General features: G+C 39.9%; 1 protein-coding gene across 1 annotated transcript in view; it reads right to left on the reverse strand.

Moving 5' to 3' along the window:
* Nucleotides 1-7,193: 7,193 nt before the first annotated feature.
* The window catches only part of VWA5A (von Willebrand factor A domain containing 5A), a 30,241-nt gene continuing 12,846 nt past the window's right edge, over nucleotides 7,194-24,588 (reverse strand). The window contains exons 11-19 of the mRNA XM_055581289.1: nucleotides 22,361-22,440; nucleotides 17,450-17,564; nucleotides 16,542-16,706; nucleotides 16,164-16,264; nucleotides 15,641-15,906; nucleotides 13,105-13,233; nucleotides 10,750-10,880; nucleotides 9,050-9,176; nucleotides 7,194-8,527 (exon numbers count right to left, since the gene is read on the reverse strand). Coding sequence (XP_055437264.1) covers nucleotides 8,448-8,527; nucleotides 9,050-9,176; nucleotides 10,750-10,880; nucleotides 13,105-13,233; nucleotides 15,641-15,906; nucleotides 16,164-16,264; nucleotides 16,542-16,706; nucleotides 17,450-17,564; nucleotides 22,361-22,440 — 1,194 coding nt within the window. The 3' untranslated portion in view covers nucleotides 7,194-8,447. The remainder of the gene's footprint in view (nucleotides 8,528-9,049; nucleotides 9,177-10,749; nucleotides 10,881-13,104; nucleotides 13,234-15,640; nucleotides 15,907-16,163; nucleotides 16,265-16,541; nucleotides 16,707-17,449; nucleotides 17,565-22,360; nucleotides 22,441-24,588) is intronic.

Below are 24,588 nucleotides of genomic sequence, written 5' to 3' on the forward strand. Positions count from 1 at the left end.
CTCAGCTTTCTTCACAGTCCAGCTCTCACATCCATACATGACCACTGGAAAAACCATAGCCTTGACTAGATGGACCTTTGTTGGCACTTGAGTTCAAGTTCTTACTAATTTTGAAATTATTTTTTTTATACTGGAAAGTTTATGTCCATTGAATTGGTAATGTTATCTAACCATCTCATCCTTTGCCGCCCTCCTTTCTTTTTGTCTTCATTCTTTCCCAGCATCAGGGTCTTTTCCAATGAGTCAACTCTTCGCATCAGTAGCCAAAGTATTGGAGCTTCAATTTCAGAATCCATCCTTCCAATGAATATTCAGAATTGATTTCCTTTAGGAAGGACTGGTTTGAATTCCTTGCTGCCCAAGGGACTCTCAAGAGTCTTCTCCAGCACCACAATTCAAAATCATCGATTCTTTGGCACTCAACCATCTTGATGATCCAACTCTCATATCCATACATGACTACTGGAAAGACCATAGCTTTAACTATGTGGACTTTTATCAGCAAAATAATGTCTCTGCTTTTTAATATGCTGTCTAGGTTTGCCATAGCTTTCCTTTCAAGAATCAATAATCTTTTAATTTCATGGCTGCAGTCACCAGCCATGATTTTGGAGCTTCCACACCCCAAGAAAAGAAAATCTGTCACTGCTTCAAACTTTTCCCCTTCTATTTGTCATGAAGTGATGGGACTGGAGGCCCTGATCTTAGTTTTCTGAATGTTGAGTTTTAAGCCAGCTTTTCACTCTCCTCTTTTACCCTCATCGAGACTCTTTAGTGCCTTTGTGAATATACCACAGTTTTAATAATAACTAATATTTATTGTGCATTTCCTATATGCCAGATCTGCTGAGTGCTCTCCATTAAGTAAACAATATTATTTCCCTCATTTCTAGTAGAAAATTTAGTCTCAAAGAGTTTAAGTGACTTACCTAATGTAATCGAGTCAATTAATGGATCCAGAATGATATGACTCTTCCCTTTGAGTTATAAAGAAAAAAATAATTCAATCCTGAAGGAAATCAGTCCTGAATATTCATTGGAAGGACTGATGCTGTTGAAGCTACAGTACTTTGGCCACCTGATGCAAAGAGCCAACTCATTAGAAAAGACCCTGATGCTGGAAAAGATTGAAGACAGGAGGAGAAGGGGATGGTAGAGGATGAGATGGTTGGATGGCATCACCAACTCGATGGACATGAGCTGAAACAAGCTCCAGGAGATGGTGAAGAACATCACCATCTCCTTGCATGCTGCAGTCCATGGTGTCACAGAGAGTCGGACAGGACTGGGCAACTGAACAGCAACAGCAATTCTGATTTTCATAACTAATATCACCTTACATTTGTGGTGGGTGAGGTTTTTCAATGCAATTTCATGTTTTTAAAGTTAATTTTCTCAGTAACTATGTAAGGTAGTTCTTATTAACTGCATTTTACAAGTAAAGCCATTGGACTCAGAGCACCTGTGACTTTCCTAAAGTTAGACATCAGAACACAGTCATGTCCAAGCTTAGCCCTCTTTCACTGCATTATCACTGCTTCCCAAGACGACCCCATGCAGAAAGCAGCTGGCCCTCTGCGAGAGAATTAATAATAGATTCACTTGAGGGTTTTGGAGGAGTGTTGTGTATGCTCTTAGTGTATGCCTTATTACCATTTTTATCGTGTATTCCATGGCAAGATGATATGAGAGAGAGAAAGAGAAGAAAACCTGTTCAGAATATGTCTTGTTTCATAGGAATCGAGTCTCAGAAATTTCAGTAGGTATTTCTCAAGGGAGCTGTCTTGCTATAATTTATTTGTAGGAAATCTTGCCTTATTTGGATCACTCTTGTTTTAATCAGAAAAAAGGCCCTGCCTTGTTTAATGCCTTTTTTCCTGTACTCTGAAATTCAAGTAAGTCACTAGCACATTCTTGCAACAACTGATTTCTCAACTAATTACTCAGCAGAACTTTCTGATTATAAATAGCAGGGCTAAGTCCAGGCATTCTCGGTCCAGTGACAGGTGCTTTATTGTTTGTTGGTAGGGATGGGGTCTGGCATGAGTAACCAAGTGAAAGTTTCTTCTTTCATCTGCAAAAACTCAGCAGTGAAGAAGTGGACTGTGAGCCAAAACGGAAGAGTAAGATATGGCTACTTACTGGGTCATAAATTTCTTAATCTGTTTTCCCCCTCCTTTATTTTTCTTTTTTTCCTTCTGGTAAGAAAGTGTTCATTTGCTTTACTGGGCTTCCTAACAATTTAATGGTTTCTATGGAAGAATTGGAACCCAGTTAATGGAGGAATTAAGTTAATTCCTAAGTTAATTTCATTCATAGGAATGAAACATACTTTCTGCATTTTTGTTGGGGAGAGACGGGTATGACAGAAATATCAGGGACTTGAATCCCAGGAAACTCTCTTGAGTGGCTTGGCGTCCTTAGTTATTACCAGTTCTTAAGCAATTCCTCACATTTCTTTGTGGTCCCCATTCCCATGATGAGAGCCGGTCAACTGCTGGGATATGGTTCAGGTGCCCTCAGCAGGCTACAGTACTGAAACAGCCCCTGTGTGTGATGGAGCAGACCAGGTGCTAGCAGAAAGATGACTGATCTAGCAGGTTTGAGATATAGCCCAGTCTGTCAAGCAAACTACAGTATCCAGTTTCCATGGCACAAGCAGACAAGTAGGCCATGGTTCAGAAAGAACAAAACTTTTAGTAACAGCTACCCTGAAAGATACAGTAGAGCATCCTTACAAAAGAAAAAAAAATATGTATAAAAGAGATGCATCTTTGTGTCACATATATGTAAATATATGTGTGTGTAACTATGTATATTCAGGGTTTAATTTCTTAGCTTTTTATGTTTATATTCATTCCTGTTTTGCTCTCATTCATTCTAACAATATTAAATCCTGTCTTCATTCACATATTTATATTTCTAGCCCAGTTTTCCCCCCTTGAATTCTAGACTTGTTACTGAATATCTCCGTGTAGGGGTCTGGATGTTAGGCATCTCAAACTCACTGTAACCAAAGAGGCACTCTTGTTTTTCCATTCCAAGCTTTCCCACAACTGTCTCTAGCTTAGTAAATAAAACGCTACAAAAAACAAAGACAGAGAAAATCTTGAAAAAAGTCAGAGTCAAGCAAAACACTTTATCCACTAAGGAAAAAGTGTAAGAATTACATTTCTTGCCAAATATTATACAACCAAGGAAAAAGTAGAGTGAAATGTTTGAAGTGTTGAAATAGTTAAGCACAGCATATTGAATTCAATAGCCAGTAAAACTATCCTTCAGAAGTGAAGGAGAAATAAATACTCTCAGACAAACCAAATCTGAGGAAATCTATTTCCAGGATAACTATTCTGCTAGAAATGTTAAAAGGAATTCTTCAGAAAGAAGGAAAATAATGTAGGTCAGAAACTCAGATCTCCATAAAGAAGGAGTGTCAGAGAAGGAATAAATAAAGGTGAAATAAATCTTTTATTTTTCTTAATCTAAAAGATAACTTTTTAAAGTAATACTAATGCATTGGATAATTATAAAGAAATGAACAACAATGCCACAATGAATGAGATGAAAGAATTATGAAAACTCTCTAACTCATCAAGGTACCAGAACTACATGTAAAGTAAGATAGTGCTATTTGAAGGTGGACCTAATTCATTTTAAATATATATTGCAAATTCTAGGGAAACAACTAAAAATACATATAAAGAAATACAATTGATATGTTGAGAGTGGAGATAAAATGAAATCACATATAATGCTTAATTAAAACCAAAAGAAGTGGGAAAATGTTTAAAAACAGATGTAAGAAATAGAAAGCAAACTTAGTAAATATTAAGCCAATTATATCACTGATTACAAAATGCACTAACTAAAACTCAAAGATGGTCAGAGTAGCTAAAAACACAAGTGAAGTCATTCAGTCTTGTCTGACTCTTTGTGACCGCATGGGCTGTAGCATACCAGGCTCTTCTGTCCATGGGATTTTCCAGGCAAGAATACTGGAGTGGGTTGCCAGTGGTTAAGACTCCATGCTCCTAATGCCGAGGGCACAGGTTCACACTAAGATCCTGCATGCTATACAGTGTGGCCAAAAAAAAAAAGTGTGTGTGTGTGTGTACCACTAGAAACCCAATTTAATTATAAAGACTTATGTTAAAAGTTGGAGAAGGCAATGGCACCCCACTCCAGTACTCTTGCCTGGAAAATCCCATGGATGGAGGAGCCTGGTGGGCTGCAGTCCATGGGGTCGTGAAGAGTCAGACACGACTGAGCGACTTCACTTTCACTTTTCACTTTCATGCATTGGAGAAGGAAATGGCAACCCACTCCAGTGTTCTTGCCTGGAGGATCCCAGGGACCGGGGAGCCTGTTGGGCTGCCGTCTATGGGATCGCACAGAGTCGGACACGACTGAAGTGACTTAGCAGCAGCAGCAGCATGTTAAAAGTAAAGGAATAGAGAAAGTTATATATCAGGCTAACACTAATCAAAAGAAAGCTGGATTAACTGTATTCATTTTAAACAAAGCAGATTTCAGAAAAAGGAAAATAATCAGAGATAAAGGTGCATATTACAACATAATCATTATGTATTTTTATGTACATAGTGTACATCATTACATAATGATAAAAGGTGCATATTACATAATGATAAAATCCAAAATGTGTATGGGCCTAATAAGAGAACATCAGAATGCATGAGGTAAAAACTGATAGAACTGAAAGGAAAAACAATATATGGGGCATTGCATGGAGTTTTTCTTCTTGTCAATCAGATACTTCAAGCAGATGGACTGATTTTAAGGGAGCCATGGCTGAGTTGGGAGAGAAACAACAGATGCTAAATAATCTCCAACATGACTGTGTTGTTGTTGCTAAGTCGCTTCAGTTGTGTCCAACTCTGTGTGACCCCATAGACAGCAGCCCACCAGGCTCCCCCGTCCCTGGGATCCTCCAGGCAAGAACACTGGAGTGGGTTGCCATTTCCTTCTCCAATGCATGAAAGCGAAAAGTGAAAGTGAAGTAGCTCAATCATATCTGACTTAGCGACCCCATGGACTGCAGCCCACCAGGCTCCTCCATCCATGGGATTTTCCAGGCAAGAGTACTGGAGTCGGTTGCCATTGCCTTCTCCAAGAGGATCTTCCCGACCTAGGGATCCATCCTGGGCCTCCTGTATTAGCAGGAGGATTCTTTACCATCTGAGCCACCAGGGAAGCCCTTGGTGAAAATAGCAATGGGTTTACTAATAAGTCTCTGTAGAACAGCGTACCCTGCCCTGAAGGCACTGGACTCAGTCTGAGTGGGAGAATCTTGAGGCCATCTTATCTGCCTTCCTTCTGGCCAAGTCTGCAGCAGCCAGGAAACAACTACAGGAACAGGGTGAGGAAAATCAATATGAGAGCAGCTTCCTTCCCAGGCTCCTTGCCCAGATCATCAGTTCCTGACAGCACAGATGGTGTTTGATATTTTTCTAAAACATGAAGCACCAGCCTTGAAAGCGGGCTTCAGGGCAGGTGATGAAATATCTTTTTTGGTTCTGAAGATAGACACTTGTTTAGATCTGAGGAATTGATAGTTGGTACAACATTCTATAACACAAGAGCACAACTAGAAAAATAAAAGCATGGGCATTTATAATTTATACTTTAAAACGGGAGTTGATTCTGCAATTTAAAGAAGACATAAGTAAGATTATCCTTTGTTTTTTGATTTTTGCTCGGTTGCTCAGTCCTGGCTGACTCTTTGCAACCCCATGGACTATAGCCCAGCAGGCTCCTCTATCCATGGGATCTTTCAGACAAGAATACTTGTGTGGGTTGTCATATCCTTCTTCTGTTTTTTTGTTTTAGAAGTTCCTAAGTCTCAAGTCTGGAAGCTGAGGGTGACAAAAGAGAGACGAACAATGAATGGAATAGTCAACGTCCCGCATGATAAATGTTAAGGACTGTCATTTTGTGGAAGAGGGTAATTGTGCAAGAGTCATGGTCCTTAAGAACCTGTCTTTTCTGTCATTACATTGATAGGGACTATCTAGATCAGGGGTCTCCAGCTTCTGGGAACTAATGCTTGATGATCTGAGGTAGAGCTGATATAATAATAATAGAAATAAAGTGCACAATAAATGTGCTTGAATTATCCTGAAACCAACTATCTCCGTTCCCATCACCCCAGGTCCATGGAAAAATTCTTCCACAAAACTGGTCCTTGGTGCCCAAAAGTTGGGGGACCTCTGATCTAGATGACAAACTTGAACGCAAGCCTATTTTATGAAAAGACTAAGCCCTTATTTCTCTAAGTTCAATGTGTGTACAAATCACCTGGTGAACTTGTGAAAATGCAGATTTTGATACTGTAGTTTCTGGGGTTGCTTAAAATTCTGCATCTCTAGCAAGCTTCTCGGGGATGTCAGAGCCATATTGCGTGGGTTGCACTCAGCCATAGTAAACTTGGAAGAAAGTCTTGGGAGGTGAGTCACCACTGGCAAATCTTCCCAATGCTAGTTCATGCAAGAGCCAAACAGGACTCAGCTCTAGGTCATTCTCCACCTAAGTGAACAGACATTGTGGTCTTGCTCAGAATGCTTGACTATTCGAGATGAAAGTAATAATAGAATTCTAGTTTAATCCCTTAGTTATAGGATGGGAATTCTAAGATCCTGAAGGTAAAATCATTTGTCCCTCCTCACATGACTATTTAAATGTATGGTCAGGATTCCAAAAGTGGTTTTCTGGCCAGTGCTCTTCACCTGCGTCATATAAGATAGGAAGCCAGGGACTCCCCTTGTGGTCCAGTGGTTAAGAATCCACTTGTGGTGCAGGAGACGCAGGTTCAATCCCTGGTCAGAGAACTAAGATCCCATATGCCTCAGGGCAACTAAGCCCACGCACCACAACTAGAAAGTCTATGTGCTGGAACAAAGATTACACATGACACAGTAAAGACATGCATACCACAACTAACACCCAATGCAACCAAAAAAAAAAAAAAATATATATATATGTGTGTATGTGTGTGTATATTTCTCATTAAAAAAATGATAGGAAACCAGCCTACAACAGAAGATAGGAGGGAAGGACACAGCGTAAACAGTAGAGGCACCAGAAAAGTTGGCTGGAAAAAACAAGGGATAATAAAAACTGATGCAGGTTCAGTGAGTAACTCTATAAATAAAGACCAAATACAACAGAGTGCAGGGTAGAGATGGCCATTTTAATATTGATATGATAGCATTTTAGAAGGCAACACATCAAAAAGAGTTATTTCCACAAGGATAGAGTATACGGGACGTAAGTTTCAGAAACACAAGGAGCTTCTTTCTTCCTCATGGGGTGAGTGGTCTAGGTTGAGGTCTCAGAGAAAACTGCCCTTCAACTTGTTTTTTCCTATATTATATGGGGTCAGATCTGGACTTAGAAGCCTCATGAGTTCAGACTAGGACTAAGGAGTCCATTAGTGCTTTCTTACTAAGATGTTTAAGGATTAAAGAAAAACAGGTCTCTAACAGACATAACTCAACCCAAGTCACCAAGGCAGTGGGAGGAAAGGCATGTAGCGAGGCGAGCAAAGCCCAAGCAGGATCAATCAAGAAAGTCCCCAAGAAATAAAGGGTGGGATGAACTGGGATAGTAGCGTTAAAACATACATATTACAATATGTAAAACCAATAGCTAGTGGGAAGTTGCTGTATAATGCACGCAGCTCACCCTGGTACTCTGGGATAAGCTAGAGGGGTAGGATGGGGTGGAGGGTGGGAGGGAGGTTCAAGAGGGAGGGGCCTTATGTATACTATGGCTGATTCACATTGTTGTATGGCAGAAACCAACACAACACTGTAAAGCAATTATTCTCCTAGTTAAAAAAAAAATTTTTTTTAAAAGAAGCTCCCCAAGTGCCAGACCTCACAGTGGACCCCTGAATCTCCCTCTTTGTGATCTTAAGCTTATATTCATCCCAGTGTTGGCTTTCTACCTCCCCTCCAACTCTTATTCCTGTCTAAAAATATAAAACTGCAAACTCCTGGTCCAGTCTGGTCCTGATGAGTACCTAAGAACAAAAATAAACAGAAAAAAAGTGCAGAGAATTCTCTAATTCAAGCATTCCCTGAACATCATTGCTTCAATCTTTAGTCTGGAGTCTACATCACCTGTGTTCCATGTGGTCATTCTGGAAAACTGAGGAGGAACGTTATAGCCTGGGAATGCTTTGAATTCCTCCAAGAAAGGGAACAGATTCTGGGACCCATGACACTCAGCTGAGAGTATGAGCTGGGGAAGGAAAAGCACATTCGAAGAGAACCTGGCACTGAGAGGCAAGAGGGTGTGGCCACCCACTGTTCGTGTGATAAGAAGCTGCCAGGATAGGTGTAAACTACAGAAACATCAGAGCAGAAGAGACGGTGAAGGCAAGGACTGTAGCATAGCAGAGGCACTTATTCTTCTGGACGGTCTCTTCAGGGGCCAAAGATGGCAGGATCCGCAGAAGATTTCATGAAAGCAATTGCAGCTTTCACAAGCTCGTGCCTGATGGACCCTGGTAGAAGGAGGAAACAAAAATGAGGGCTGAGGGACAGCGATGAGAGGACAGGCTCTCCTCCCAGGCTCCCCTAAACTCTTCAGCATCTTCTCTGAGCCCTACTTAGCTGTCTTCAATACCCCTGATTTTTTTCTCCCTACTGCCCAGGCTCCCTTTACTCTTCTCTGGCCCCAGAAATATTCAGCAGCAGTGAAACAATAAATACCCAAGGAATAAGGGCTCCACATCCAGTCCTGCACTCAGTACAGCACACTTTCACTTCACGTCCTTCTCACAGCTCACACTCCCCACCCATGTCCCCTTCCCTCTGCACCTACCTCCTCCACTCCCCCAATTTCAGATTGCACCCTCATCCAACCAGTTAGGGCATCAGGAAAGGTCTGAACCAGGATGGTTGGGAAGGGAAATATGGGGACCCTATCTTGGTAACCCTCTATTAGGCTTGGAGGCTCAATGCCTGGGATGATGGCTAGCTTCCTAAACACGGGGAAAGATGGGGTCTTAGGACTGGGTTCCTACCTGCGTGGATGTGAATCCAGGCCACTGCCTTCCTTTCCAGAAGTTCCCACTCACAATCCATGTCCTTAGCATTGTCATGCAGCCAGAGCACTGCCAGGACTGTGGCCCAGCTTGAAGAATTTGCATCCTGTACCACAGACAGAGATTTCCCTGACGCCCCCACGTTAAGTTCAGGGACTCCCCTCATGGCCCAGTAGTTAAGAACCTGCCTGCCAATGCAGGGGATTTGGGTTCGATTCCTGGTGAGGGAACTAAGATCCCACGTGCTGCGATTCAACTAAGCCCGTGCACCCTGCAGCTAGAATCTGTGCACTGCGATGAAAGATCCCTCATCATGCAACTAAGACCTGACACAGTCAAATAAATAAATATTTTTTAAAAATTCAGATTCGTCATTGAAGGACTCTTCATTCCCCTGATTTATTGATCCAGTTACCATGAGAAGGAAGGAAATATTAGTCAGACAAGTCTTGTTCTCAATGAAACCAAGTTAGAACTTCATGATTCTCATATCTTCTTCCACTTATTTGTAAATTATCCCTTTAATTATTTGTTTTAGAATAGTTATTTCAAGAGAAATATAATGCTAGACACATATATAACTTTAAATGCCCAAGCAGCCACAAGTAAAAATAAAGACGTAGAATTATTTAATATATTAAATTTAATATATTCAAAATATTATTTTAACATGTAATCAATTTAAAAATAAATATCAAGAACGGTTTACATTTTTATGTTGTCTTTGAAATCAGTTTGTCTTTCACAACTATAGTACATTTCAAATCAATGGAAAATTTAATTTCTCACTTGCAATTGTCATATTTCAAGCTCTTAGAGGCCACAGGTGACTAGTGGATACTATATTAGATGAGGCAATTATAGCATATTTAAAATTTATTTAATCACCTTCCACATTTTGAAAATTCAGAATGATGGGTGTCCTTCAAGTTTTTGGCATTTGTCTCATATGTCTCATTTGGTGTATATCTCAATATTCAACAATTTCTCAATTAGAAGATTCAGTAAGTTACCTTGAAATTCTTGAATATAATTTGTCCTCATCAGCATACTTGAACACATTTGAAATAACTAAGTTGTCCCTATTGATACTTCACCTATCCTAACTTTGGTTAGGATAACTTCACCTATCCTAAGTTCTAGACCACCCTGTTTAGAAGAAAGAACATAGATTCTGAAGACAGATAGTCCCAGATTGAATCCAGCTCTGCCACTGACTAGCAGAGTACACTCAAAGATATTGTCATACTTCTTTGAACCCTGGTTTATTCATCTATTAAGCACAGCATGAGTAGGATTTACCATATTTAATTGATTGATGAATAAATAAGGTCATGAAGCGCAGTGCAATGCACAGGGGCTGGTATAGAGTAATTGCTCAATAAATGTAAGTAATTATAACTAAGATGACTGGCAGAAACTGTAGTTAAAGAGGATTTTTGCTTTCCCTCTGTCATCCATCAACTCTAAACCATCAACTTCTACTAGCAGACTAATTCCTTGTTCTTTCTGCTCCAACACAGCCAGAAAAATCTTCAACTTCTATTTCTCAGAAGTTAATTTAGTCTATGACTTCTTGTATTCTCCTTCCTCCGGTGAGTCATGATTCACCCCAATTCTCATTACTCACCTCAACCTCACAAAAATATACACACTCTCTTTTCTTCTCTGAATCTCACCTTGTCAGTAAGTGCAGCCTGTATGTCTTCCGACTTCATACCCAGGACCAAAGCCAGACCTTCATTCAGATCCCAGGAACCATCTGCCTTTTGAAGGGAAATCAACTCTACAAGACGATTATCTTCAACAACTGTGGGGGAGAAGAAAAGAGAGGATGGGAAATTATGGCGCTAGTGGCCCCTGAGCATCCTGAGAGACAGGTCTGAATTCAGAGACAGGATGCAGTGAGAGCCCAGCACTAAACAGATACCACAAGATCCTCATTTTAGTCGTGTCCCCTAGGACACATGCCCTCTCTCTGTGACAATGCAGGCCACTCAGGTGACAGACTGACTGCACTGAAACATTCAGTAACAAGGGAAAGACACAGGCCACTAAAGAACCCACCAGATGGTGCTGTTTAGGTCTTACCCAGTCCGGTTTATTTTATCTTTATTTTTTAAATTAATTTTTATTAGCATGTGGTTGCTTTACAATGTCATGTTACTTTCTACTCTACAGAAAAATAAACAGGACTGGATAAGACTTAAACAGCACCATCATGTGGGTTCTTTAACGACCTGTATCTTTCCCTTGTTGAATTTTGAATTTCCTTCCCATTTAGGTCACTACAAAGCATTGAGTAGAGTTCCTTGGGCTATACATTCGGTTCTCACTAGTTATCTATTTTATACACAGCATCAGTCATGTTTAAATGGGTTTAACTTTAGGTATATTAAAAAAATTCTAGACAAATGTAGCTTGGGTTTCAATTATCAAAATTTCCAAAGAAAGCAGATATAATGGAAGCTGTCAACAGTCTATCTCAAAGAACAGCCTGGTGTCCAATCCTGGTGGTATGAAAATTGCTTAAAGGCCACAAAATTTTCACAGAAAGTATCTCACATCTGGCTATCAATCCTATGAGATGATGTACTTACAGTATCTTGGAAAATTAGTAGGTAAGAAAAACTGTAACCAGAGAAACAGTTCCACTCCAATGGAAAAAGAAAAAATACCTAAGGCTCTGATTTCAACAGTTTCAGTTTGAAACTCAGCACTGTTAACACTCAAAATTAACAGTTCTTTAACAGGAATCTCAGCCTTCTCTGTAAATTCAAAACAATAGAGCCTAACACATGACAAAGAATGTAAAGTACTTGGAAGGCCACTGATTAGCTCTCTACAAATAGAAATTGCTAATTAATTCATAAAAACCAGTACCTTATCTTCCTGGGTAATTTTTCTTTCTACTTTGGTAAAAGGATTCATAAGTTAGAAAGCTCAGAGTGGGGATATTCTAAGTTACTGAGATAGTACGACACTACAGACAACCAACACAAACTATGGGTTTGTCCAAAAAGTTTTTCAAAACATCTTATGGAAAAACCCAAATGAACTTTTTGGACAACCCAAGGAGGTTCTTGTGACAACCCAAGGAGGTGAGAAGCTGTGCAGATGAGCGAGCTAAGGCGCTAATAATTGAACTAATTTGCCTAAAACTCCACAACAAATGGGAGTACAGAGCTCTGAATCCACCTTAGACCCTGAAGCTGTGATAATCTAATGAGAATGAGTGCCAAATAAGATTTTAAAGAATGAAATAATTGTACAGCACACACTCTGGCTACAAAACCAGAGAGACTAGAAAGAAATGTCCTATAGGCCTATTTTAATAGAAAAGACCTCCCTTCATGGTGAAATGTACTTAGATTCCATTTGTTATGTACATGAAAAGCCAGCTACTTGAAACAAAAGGCAGCGACCAAGGAACACTCTTTGGTGACAGACAATCATCAGACAGTATCAGGAAGACCCATTTGTAAACCCAGTCTGTACAAGAATGGCAGTGTAGCAGGGGCCCACGCATGGTGGGTTGTGCAGGAGGAAGGCCCCAGCCCATAGGCAAGGAGTGTGAGCTGAGATGGCAACATGGTTTATTTATCCAGGGCTCAACTCAGACTCTACTGGGTAGGTTTCAGGGTCATAAGCTGTAGGAACTGACCCTGGCAAATATAGGGACTGGACAAATCTCACCCTCTGCCTGCTGCTTTTCAAATAGGTAACTTCCTGGTAGAGAAAGTCACAGGGCTCCCCAGGTGGCTCTGGTGTAAAGAATCCACCTGCCAATGCAGGCGACACAGGTTCAATCCCTGGGTCGGGAAGATTCCCTGGAAAAGGAAATGGCAACCCGCTCTAGAATTCTTGCCTGGGAAATCCCATGGACAGAGGAGCCTGGCAGGGTACCATGCAAAGAGTCAGACACAACTGAGCGACTAAATAACAACAACAAAGAAAGCCACAAGATAGCAGAGAATTGAAGCTCTGTTCTTCAGTTCCCATAGAAAAGAGGATAAGACTGAGGCCCATCTCACCTGGACCATGAGTTTCCACGTTGGTCTTTTTGGCAGAAGCACGAGACTTTGGCTTCTCAAGACAGGCCTCTGATAAGGAAGTGCATTTCTTCTCTTTTCTATGACCAAGACTCAGGTGTGTTCTTCGTCCTATACAGGTGGTAGACAAACATTGGTCAGAAAAAGTCCCTGGAAAGATGCTCACGTAGAGAGAACAGGCTCTGTTTAATCACAGGCTTAAAAGGATCAGGATCACAACTATTCTGCTGGTGAGACACCCCTCAGTAATGAGTGATGATCAGTGGGACAAGAAGGAGGATGGAAGTGGGACAAGGCCTCTGAATGAGCTAAAAAACACCAGTGTAGCTATAGAGACCAAGGCGCCCTCTATGTTCGGGTGTAGCCAAAGGCCCTGGATAATTTGAGACCCTCCTATCCAGATCAGTTCAGCCACTGTCTCCACTGTGCATTTTTTTCTTCTATGATGAGCCCACTTACTGCACACAACATCACCCTCTGAACGCTTTGTACTTTGTCTTCTGGAACTCTTGACACAGGACAAAGACCTCTTCTGCATCTTAAGTTTCATCACAAGAGGCTTCTTTTGACTATTTATCTTAACTTAAACTGTTAAAACCTGTTCTTGCCCTACCCCCTCAAATTGCTCGAGGTGCCATATGCCAAGTTCCCAGGTTTGGGAGGTGTGGGTGGAAACCACTTCAGTCCCAATCACTGCAGCCAGGTCACCAGTCTGCCAATCTCACCTGGGTTACCCTCCTCATATCCTTGCTGCTGGCAACCTCCAACCTCTCTGTCACTTCCCATCACCCACTGGAGTGTCTGAAAGATCACAGACTTGCACTTCATTGCAGGCTGCATCACCTTGAGAGATGTCAGCACCTATCTATGCAGATAACCTGTCCAACACCCTAATTTAAAACTTCTTGACTTCTTCAATCAAATGGCTTCAGCCTCCCCTTTACTTCACCACTCCCTCCCAAGTCAGAATCTTATTATCAAGCAAATTGTTCCACTTATACAAAATAAACTTTAAAAATATTCTACTTTTAAAATACAGGATCCAGTTCTTCCAGTTTCTTTTCTTTTTAATTGATTATGTTTTTTAATTGGAGAATAAATGCTTTAGAATGTTGTGTTGGTTCCTGCCGTACAACAATTCAATTCAGTTGTAACCGCGTGTGTATACGTATGTATCTCCTATATGTATCTCCTACATCTGGAGCCTCCCTCACCCACTATTCCACCCCTCTAGGTCATCGCAGAGCACCGGGCTGGGTTCCCTGTGCTATGCAGCAGCTAGCTATCTTACACATGGTAGTGTATATATGGCAATGCTACTTTCTCAACTTGATCCACACTCTCCTTCCTTCCTGTGTCTATTATGTCCATTCTCTACGTCTGCGTCTCTATTCCTGCCCTGCAAATAGGTCCATCAGTACTATTTTTCTAGATTCCACATATATGCATTAACATAATGATATTTGTTTTTCTCTTTCTGACTTACTCCACTCTGTATAACAGGCTCTATGTCTTTGACCTCATCTAGATTCTAAATCTGTTTCCTCTATTTTTTTTTTCCAATGTAACACTTCCTTCTATCTTTACTTTCTTCCCTATTTAGCCTAAATCTCAGGTCCAACACTATCCTACTCTCTTATCAATATCAACTCTATGTCCCTAATTTCCTTTTCATCACACCCATCTGACAAAACCCCAACTGCAGTATTAAGCCAACACTCTACCTGCTTCATTCTTATACCAAAGCTCCTGATTCCTTTTAGTAGTTCGATGCCACTAAAAAAGTCAAGGAATCAAAACTAAACTGGACCTTCAACACCATGCTGAGTCTCCATTGCTGTGTGTAGGTTTTCTCAAGTTGCAGCACGCAAGCTTCTCATTGCAGTAGTTTCTCTTGTTGTGGATTCCAGGATGAACAGGCTTCAGTAGTTGCAGCACATGGGCTCAGTAGTTGAAGCTCCTGAGTTCTAGAGCACAGGTTCAGTGGTCGCAGCTCATAGGCTTAGTTGCTTCACAGCATGTGTGATCTTCCTGGACCAGGGATCAAACCCGGGTCTCCTACACTGGCAGGTGGATTCTTAACCACTGAGTCATCAGAGGAGCCTCACTTATACCCTTTGTCATCCTGTAATATGGACTGCTTCCTGATCCAAGCCAATAAAACTGTTCTTCATTAGATTGGCAAGGGCTTCTTTGATATTTATCCAGTAGCTCTTTTTCAGCTTTTACCTTGACTTTTCTGCAGTATCTAATATTTTGATGACCCCATCTGAATATCCTTTTTTTGAATACACATTCATTTATTGTCTTCCCACTTCATTTCTTCTTAATTTCATTTGGAAAACCCTCTGCCATCTATCCCTAGATACTTGGGATACCTAGTCCATGGGATTGCAAAGAATCGGACATGTCTCAGTAACTGAACAACAAGGACCTTTCATAAACTTTTTCTTTAAATGCTGTGTTCAGATGTCCAGAGGCCCTTCTTTTGCATGAGTTTGAATGGGGTAAAACTTACCAGTTCCACACCTCGGTGGTGACAAGGATTGCATCACTGGGGCAGCATACATCAGCATTGGCCTTGGAACATCCCGAGGAGCCAGTGGCCCCTGAATTGGCTTGTTGAGATCCTTGTTGACAGCAATGAAAGCTGTGTGGGAGCTTATGACTCCACACTCCATGCTAACTTTCAACACATCTTTTTTATCACCTGCTGCAGTTTCCCTGAGGCCCATGTCCTTGGTCTGCAGAAAGGATTTGGCTGCAAGTCGGTGAATGGTGAGGCTAAAAAAAAAAAAAAAAAATCCTGTGATTTAGGGACAAGCACACAAAAGTCAGTTGTACAGGACCCTCAAAAGTTAAGGCTGAAAAAGGAGGGAAAAACCACATTAGGGGAAGAAAAAGAGACAAATGGGTTAGGAAGAAGAAGTGATGGTAGGGCCACTACTGAACCCCAAAATAAGAGAAGGAAATCAACCCTGAAGGATGGCAGAGACCAAACAAGAAAGAAAAAAAATAGCAAAGGAACACTGAATTCTCACTTGGCATCAAGCTTGGGTTGTAGGGAAAATGTCACTTTATTCTCCAGACTCTCTCCTTGGAGTGTGTACTTGAGGCAAACTGCTCCTGTTGCCTCTGCTGGCTACAAATTAGAGAAGGGTAAAAATGGCAAAGGAAGAGATTACCAAAAGAAAGGATAGATATGGGGCAGCTCCCCAACCCAACCCATTAAATTTCTGACAGGGAACCAGGAAATTCAAGAAGTCAGAGACTTGAAATAATAGAGAAGGGCCGGGTTGACTCTACCTGGCAAGGGAAATCTCTTGATGAAACTCTACCAGCTTTCATGGACTTGCCCAGAGCAGAGTTTAGGACAATAGCTACTCTGACTAGAGGAACAGACAAGAATGAGAACTCACCGGCATTGTCCCAGTCAACTGGGCATAGAGGATTAATCTCTGACCCCTAAAGAGGACAGTCTGTTCTGGGGAAAGCATTTTAGCAGACAGACCATCAGGCAAATCCCAGCTCAGAGAAACATCGTCTACCACGGGCTGCAGAGAACGTTTCAGGGCTCTAAGTGCCTGGTGAAGGAAAAAGACCAGAATAAGCACAAAACATAGAAACAGCAACAATACTACTACTAACTGAATATCACATGTCAAGTGTTATGCAATGCAATACATGATACACCTATTCCTTAATACCATCTACACCAGGACATGGGCATTATTACTCTTTCTTTACAAATGAGGAAACTAACATTGAGAGATTGAATGACATAATTATGAAGGAAGGAAGGAAATGTCTGGGAAAGGAGACCCAGGAGAGGTAGGGATTAGATAAGAGATCTGGGAAAGAGGAATTTAGAAATATAACCAGAGGTGGAAGATGCCTTCCTTTGTGGATATGAAGCAAATGGACTATCAATCTACCACCTCTTCCAATCTACCAGACCTATAACTGCTGTTCCTTCATCTTTACTTTGTAGTATTTGTACAAAGGATGGGGTACAATACCACAAGAGGCCCTAAAGCAAACACCTAGAATCTCAGTCATGACATTCAAAATTCAATTTCTCTTAAATCTAAAGCCCTAACCTATTCCAGCATCTTGGCTCTGGGCTTCCAACTACTAGAACCAGATGCCATTTCTCCCAAAACTATATACTGGGCTTCTTCTGCATAAGGCTGAAAGTAATCCCATTAAGTATATAGCCCAAGTCCTTGGGGATATAAGAAAACAAATGCTGGCAGGGAGTTGTTGCCCCACTCTGCTCCACACTCTGCTTATATTGCCACCTCTAGACACAAGGCCTGTCCCTCACCTTGGCCTGCATTCTCTCCTTGCCTGTGATAAATTCTGAAGTGCCCCGTGACACCCGGGCAATGCCTTTTACGAGGCTGGTGGAGACTCCTTCACCAATACCAAATGAAAAACATCTGGAATTATAAAATAAGATGTTAGAGACAGGCACTAAAAAGTGAATTTATAAAATTAACACAAAATGATGAAAAATACATAAAGAGATAGTTTTCTTCCTTGACCAAAAGTATGAGCTACCATTTATTGAGCATATGTCAGGGGACCAGATGCCTTAAATTAATGATGCAATTTAATCATCACAATGTTCCTAAGAGATAGGCTAATATCTCATTTTTGCAGGTAAGGAGCTAAGGCCCGAAGAACTTAAAAAACATGTCCAAGATCACATATTTACGAAAAAGCAGAAATTGCATTGAGCACTATTCTGGTCATATGATGCCCCTGGCAAACCATTGTATATTACACTGATTCTAGAAGCAGAAAAAAACAAATAGGACTGCATCCTCATCAATTATTTTAATAATCAATCCAAAGAATGAATCAGAAATCAGAAGTTAGGAAAAATAGACACTGCCATCAGTGCTTGACTAACACTGTACCGAAACCACACCTGCCCTCAAAAGGCTAGTCTTACGAGAAGTGAAAGTGTCAGTTGTTTGGTCATATCCGACTCTTTGCAACCCCATGGCCCATAGCCCGCCAGGCTGCTCTGTCCATGGAATTCTCCAGGCAAGAATACTGGAGTGGGTTGCCATTCCCTTCTCCAGGACAGCCTCCTGATTCAGGAATCAAACCCTGGTCTCCTGCATTGCAGGCAGATTCTTTACCATCTGAGCCACCAGAAAAAAAGTGCCTCCTGCTCTTTTAACTGGAGGGTCCTCTCCCCACCCTTGTCGATGTGCAACAAATAGCTTTTAAACCACAAACAGATTTCCAAATAAGACTGTCTATAAACAGAGATACTACAAATATAAGCATTTTTAAGGGCGTGACAAAAAAAGTTATCATTATATGAAATTAATGCACTATAATTTTGGCCTATGTATCCATCTCTTTTTAATCAGGTTAATGTGAGTCATCATCTATGCATATCTAGTCATATCAGCCTCAGGATTAATGCTCTAAACATGGAGATCTAAGAACCCGACATCCAACTGTAGGAACCTAACTGTGATCAAGCCCTCCAGAGACCACAGCCTTCCAGCATACTGGTATTATCTTCTTCAAATTCTCAACATGATCTCTAAATTGGTTTTTTTTGTTGTTGTTTTTGGTAAGAAAGAACATATTCACAAACCAGAGACATGTGAAAAAAGACAGAGGAGCAAGTTAAAAGGGCTTCCACTGACCAAACCTAGAAATTCTGAGAATCTAAATAGATAATGAGAGCAATGAATCTTTAAAAAGTGAAAAATAATAGAAGAATCCAAAAGTACACATTGATACAACAACAACAAAAAAAGTTGGGGGGTGCGGACGGAGGTAGTCAGGAAGAGAAAAATCCTCTTTACAGTAGGATGCCAAGTAATAAATATAGAAAACTTGACAGAATTGAAAAAATCACCATTTTGTAACCACTAACAGCAATCTGGACAATAATCGTTAGTGAATGCTAAAACTACTGGGTAAACATTGGCTGAAACCAAGATGTTTACAAAAATGTCAAAGTTATATGTCAGAGACCACCTTTAACTAAGTGACAAAATTTACAGCCAGGCCCAAATTCACTTTGGAATATTTTTTGCAAAAATATTTAATATTAATCTAAACATAAACTTAAATAGTCAAACAAACATAATTGAAATTTTACAAAAATAACTAGCTAGTACTCTTTTAAAATATCAGTGTCATTAAAGATAATGAAAAGCCAAGAAACTACTCTAGAGGAAGAGAGATTAAAGAGGCATAATAACTAAATAAAATACTTATTATTGGATTTTCTCCTGAACAAAAATAAACAAACAAACAAAATTCTATATGACATTATTAAAAAACTGGCAAAATGACCTATATTTCAATAATGGATTATATAAAAATTAAATATCCTGAATTGAGTATTGGTTTTTGTAATTTACTTATTTCTTTTTGGCTGTGCTAAGCCTTTGTTGCTGAGTGTACTCTCCTCTAGTTGCAGTGAGAGGAGCTACTCTCCAGCTGTGATGTGTGGGCTCCTCACTGGAGTGGCTTCTCTTGCTGTGGAGTGCAGGCTCTAGGGCGCACAGGCTTCAGGAGTTGCGGCATGTGGGCTCAGGAGTTGTAGCTCTCGGGCTCTAGAGCACAGGCTCAAGAGTTGTGGCCCATGGGCTTAGCTGCTCTGTGGCATGTGGGATCTTCCTGGATCAGGGATGGAACCCATGTCTCCTGCATTGGCAGGTGTATTCTTTACCTCTGAGCCACCAAGGAAGCCCAAGTAGTTTTATTCTGGCTATTTGTCAGATACTCTTAGTTCTTAGAAGATGAATGCAAAATGATATGCATAAGAAAGGTCATGGCATCTGTGGCTTGCTTTCAACTATTTCAGACCAAAAAAATTAAGTGAAATCAATATGTTAAAACATTGATAACTGGTGGATGTGGGTAAATGGTAGATGAACATCTATTGCTTTATTCTTGCAACTATTTGCTAGATTTGGTAAATCTTTCAAAACAATATATAGGAAATACATATTTAGAAAAAATGAAGAAAGACCCAAATGAAAGGAAGGACATATCATATAGATAGAGGAAATGTTTGATACAGCAAATACTAAAGTTCTCCCAAAACTGACTTATAAAGAGAATACAATTCTAGTCAATATCCAAACATGTTTCCTCTTTTGGTAAAAACTGACAAGCTAATTATAAAATGCAAAAAATCCAAGAATGACTAAGTCTTAAAAAAGAGTAAAGCTGAGGACTTACTCTACTAGAAATGAAAATTTATCAGAAAGTAACATTAATTTATACAGTGTATTGCTGGCACATGTCCAAATAAACAGACCAACAGAAGGCAACGGAGGATCCAGAAACAAGCCACACATGTATAGATGTTTGTTTGTGACAAAATGGCTCTGTACATCACTGAGGAAGGACAAACTTCTAAATAAAAGATACAAGGTCAACATAATATCCACATGAAAAAAAAAAAAGAGAGAGAGAAAAGAACCCTGACCCCTGACTCACACAATTCACAAAAATAAATTTCAGATCAACTGTGATTCTGTGAAAGAAAATACAATAAATCTTCAAGAAAATGACAAAGGCAAATAGCTTGAAGACCTTGGATAACAGAAGACTTTTTAACAGAATAGAAAAAAATACTAACCATAAAGCAAATTACTAAAAGGGAAAACTATATCAAATTAAGAACAATTATTAATCAAAAGATACCCTCTTGAGGGAAAGCCATAGAACAGAACATGTTCTGGTCTATATTTCTAGAACATGTCAAAAAGTGTTTGCACCTAGACCATAGAATGAACTCCAGATGGCTATTCAGTGTGCCAGATCTCTGCTTGCATTTGGCTGACTTAAGATGTATTAAGTATCATTTATGATGTAGCCTGAAAGAAGTAGGTAGAGGGTCAAAAATGTATCTGGTAATTTAGGCAAAACATCTAGTCATTCCAAAGTGAATTTAAGAAATGTTTGCTTATCCTGATTTATTTTCTGTAAACATTAAGGAAAATTTGCATTGACAAAAACTAATAAAGAATTTTGTGCTAAAAAAAAAAAAAGAAAATCTAATAGAAAAAAATTGGAAAGAGACTTGATCACAAAAGGACATCCAAGTGGTCAATAAATATGAAAATGTGCTCAACTTCATTAATTAGGAAAATGTAAATTAAAACCATGATAAGACAGTACTATACACACCCACAAAATTTGTTACAGTTTTAACAGACAAATAATGCCAAATTTTGGATAAGTAAAACGGCAACTGGAACACTGATACAATGCTGCTATGTATTATATTAGCACAATAACTTGGAAAACTATTTGGTATACCCCCAAAATTTCACAATTATGTCAGTGTGTTTGAATTCTATATTATATGAGCATAGATATGTATGTATGTATTCATATATATGTATACACATGTTCATGCCCAAAAAATGCATGTACAAGAATTCAAAAATGGTCACAGAAGTATAATTTTTAGCAACTAAACCAAAGACTATCAGCAGTAGAATCAACAAATAAATTATGGTATAATCACCCTATGGAATACTATATACCAATGAAAATATGCATGAATCTCAACATACAGCTGAGGGAACAAAGCCAGATACACAGAAATAAAAAATATACATGGGGAACACGTGTACACCTGTGGTGGATGCATGTTGATGTATGGCAAAACCAATACAATATTGTAAAGTAAAAAAAATAATTAAAAAAAGGAAAAAAATATATATACTGCATAACTCATTTATTTTAATTCAAAAACAAGCAAAAATAATCCACAGTGTTATTTTATTTCCTCTTTGGAGAGGAAAAAATTGAGTAGAGATTAAAATTAGGATGTGATAGAAATGGATAGAGAAGTCGGATCCATTCTGGTTCTAGACTTGTGTGGTGGTTACATATGTGTGTCACTCTGATAATTCACCCAGCTGTACATTTAAAGTTGCGTAGTTTTCTGTATTATTTTGATTACAATGTTTATAGTAAAGAAAAAATCGTACTGTTCAGTTTTTGTTTCCATTGTGGTTTAGAGACACCACAAGATAATGATTTCATTGTGGTGTTGATATTATTTAGAAAACTAATTTTTTCTTTTAGTAGGAAGTAGATTATATAGAAAAATATTTTCAGTATTAAGACTAAAATACTTGAATCATTCTGTTGTCTGAAAGGAATATGAATACTGTTAATAGGTGGCACTAGATTGCATGTGACATTATGTGGGTCCAGGCACATTAACTCATACCTGTGCCTTAGACGGTGGCTCTTAACTTCTCTAACGACAGTAAATGTATCAGTAACTTCTCCATCTGTGAAGACAAAAACCTGTAGAAAGAAAACATCCATCAAGTTTCTGAAGTATATTTAAAGACACCAGAACTTGCCCTTCAAAAACCTCAACTATTTCATTCCAGAGACTCATGTCACTTCAGACGGGTCAGTTCAGTTCAGTTCAGTCGCTCAGTCATGTCAGACTCTTTGCGACCCCATGAATCGCAGCACGCCAGGCCTCCCTGTCCATCACCAACTCCCGGAGTTCACCCAGACTCATGTCCATCGAGTCAGTGACGCCATCCAGCCGTCTCATCCTCTGTTGTCCCCTTCTCATCCTGCCCCTAATCCCTCCCAGCATCAGGGTCTTTTCCAGTGAGTCAACTCTTCACATGAGGTGGCCAAAGTATTGGAGTTACAACTTCAACATCACTCCTTACAATGAACACCGAGGACTGATCTCCTTTAGAATGGACTGGTTGGATCTCCTTGCAGTCCAAGGGACTCTCAAGAGTCTTCTCCAACACCACAGTTCAAAAGCATCAATTCTTTGGCGCTCAGCTTTCTTCATAGTCCAGCTCTCACATCCATACATGACCACAGGAAAAACCATAGCCTTGACTAGACGGACCTTTGTTGGCAAAGTAATATCTCTGCTTTTCAATATACTATCTAGGTTGATCGTAGCTTTCCTTTCAAAGAGTAAGCGTCTTTTAATTTCATGGCTGCAATCACAATCTGCAGTGATTTTGGAGCCCCAAAAAATAAAATCTGACACTGTTTCCGCTGTTTCCCCACCTATTTCCCATGAAGTGGCAGGACCAGATGCCATGATCTTCGCTTTCTGAATGTTGAGCTTTAAGCCAACTTTTTCACTCTCCTCTTTCACTTTCATCAACAGGCTTTTTAGTTCCTCTTCAATACTCCCATCTCTTTCAGAATTTTCCTCAGTTTATTGTGATCCACATAGTCAAAGGCTTTGGCATAGTCAATAAAGCAGAAATAGATGTTTTTCTGGAACTCTCTTGCTTTTTTGATGATCCAGCAGATGTTGGCAATTTGATCTCTGGTTCCTCTGCCTTTTCTAAAACCAGCTTGAACATCTGGAAGTTCACGGTTCATGCACTGCTGAAGCCTAGCTTAGAGAACTTTGAGCATTACTATACTAGCGTGTAAAATGAGTGCAATTGTGCAGTAGTTTGAGCATTCTTTGGCATTGCCTTTCTTTGGGATTGGAATGAAAACTGACCTTTTCCAGTCCTGTGGCCACTGCTGAGTTTTCCAAATTTTCTGGCATATTGAGTGCAGCACTTTCACAGCATCATCTTCAGGATTTGAAAGAGCTCAACTGGAATTCCATCACCTCCACTAGCTTTGTTCGTAGTGATGTTTTCTAAGGCCCACTTGACTTCACATTCCAGGATGTCTGGCTCTAGATGAGTGATCACACCATCGTGATTATATTAGTCGTGAAGATCTTTTTTGTACAGTTCTTCTGTGTATTCTTGCCACCTCTTCTTAAAATCTTCTGCTTCAGTTAGGTCCATACCATTTCTGTCCTTTATTGAGCCCATCTTGGCAGGAAATGTTCCCTTGGTATCCCTAATTTTCTTGAAGAGATCTCTAGTCTTTCCCATTCTGTTGTTTTCCTCTATTTTTTTGCATTGATCTCTGAAGAAGGCTTTCTTATCTCTCCTTGCTATTCTTTGGAACTCTGCATTCAGATGCTTATATCTGTCCTTTTCTCCTTTGCTTTTCACTTCTCTTCTTTTCACAGCTATTTGTAAGGCCTCCTCAGACAGCCATTTTGCTTTTTTGCATTTCTTTTCCAGGGGGATAGTCTTGATCCCTGTCTCCTGTACAGTGTCACATAGTTCATCAGGCACTGTCTATCAGATCTAGTCCCTTAAATCTATTTGTCACTTACTGTATAATCATAAGGGATTTGATTTAGGTCATATCTGAATGGTCTAGTGGTTTTCCCCACTTTCTTCAATTTAAGTCTGAATTTGGCAATAAGGAGTTCACAATCTGAGCCACAGTCAGCTCCCGGTCTTGTTTTTGCTGACTGTATACAGCTTCTCCATCTTTGGCTGCAAAAATATAATCAATCTGATTTTGGGGTTGACGATATGGTGATGTCCATGTGTAGAGTCTTCTCTTATGTCGTTGGAAGATAGTGTTTGTTATGACCAGTGCATT

This window comes from Bubalus kerabau, chromosome 5, assembly GCF_029407905.1.
Source record: "Bubalus kerabau isolate K-KA32 ecotype Philippines breed swamp buffalo chromosome 5, PCC_UOA_SB_1v2, whole genome shotgun sequence".
NCBI lineage: Eukaryota > Metazoa > Chordata > Mammalia > Artiodactyla > Bovidae > Bubalus > Bubalus kerabau.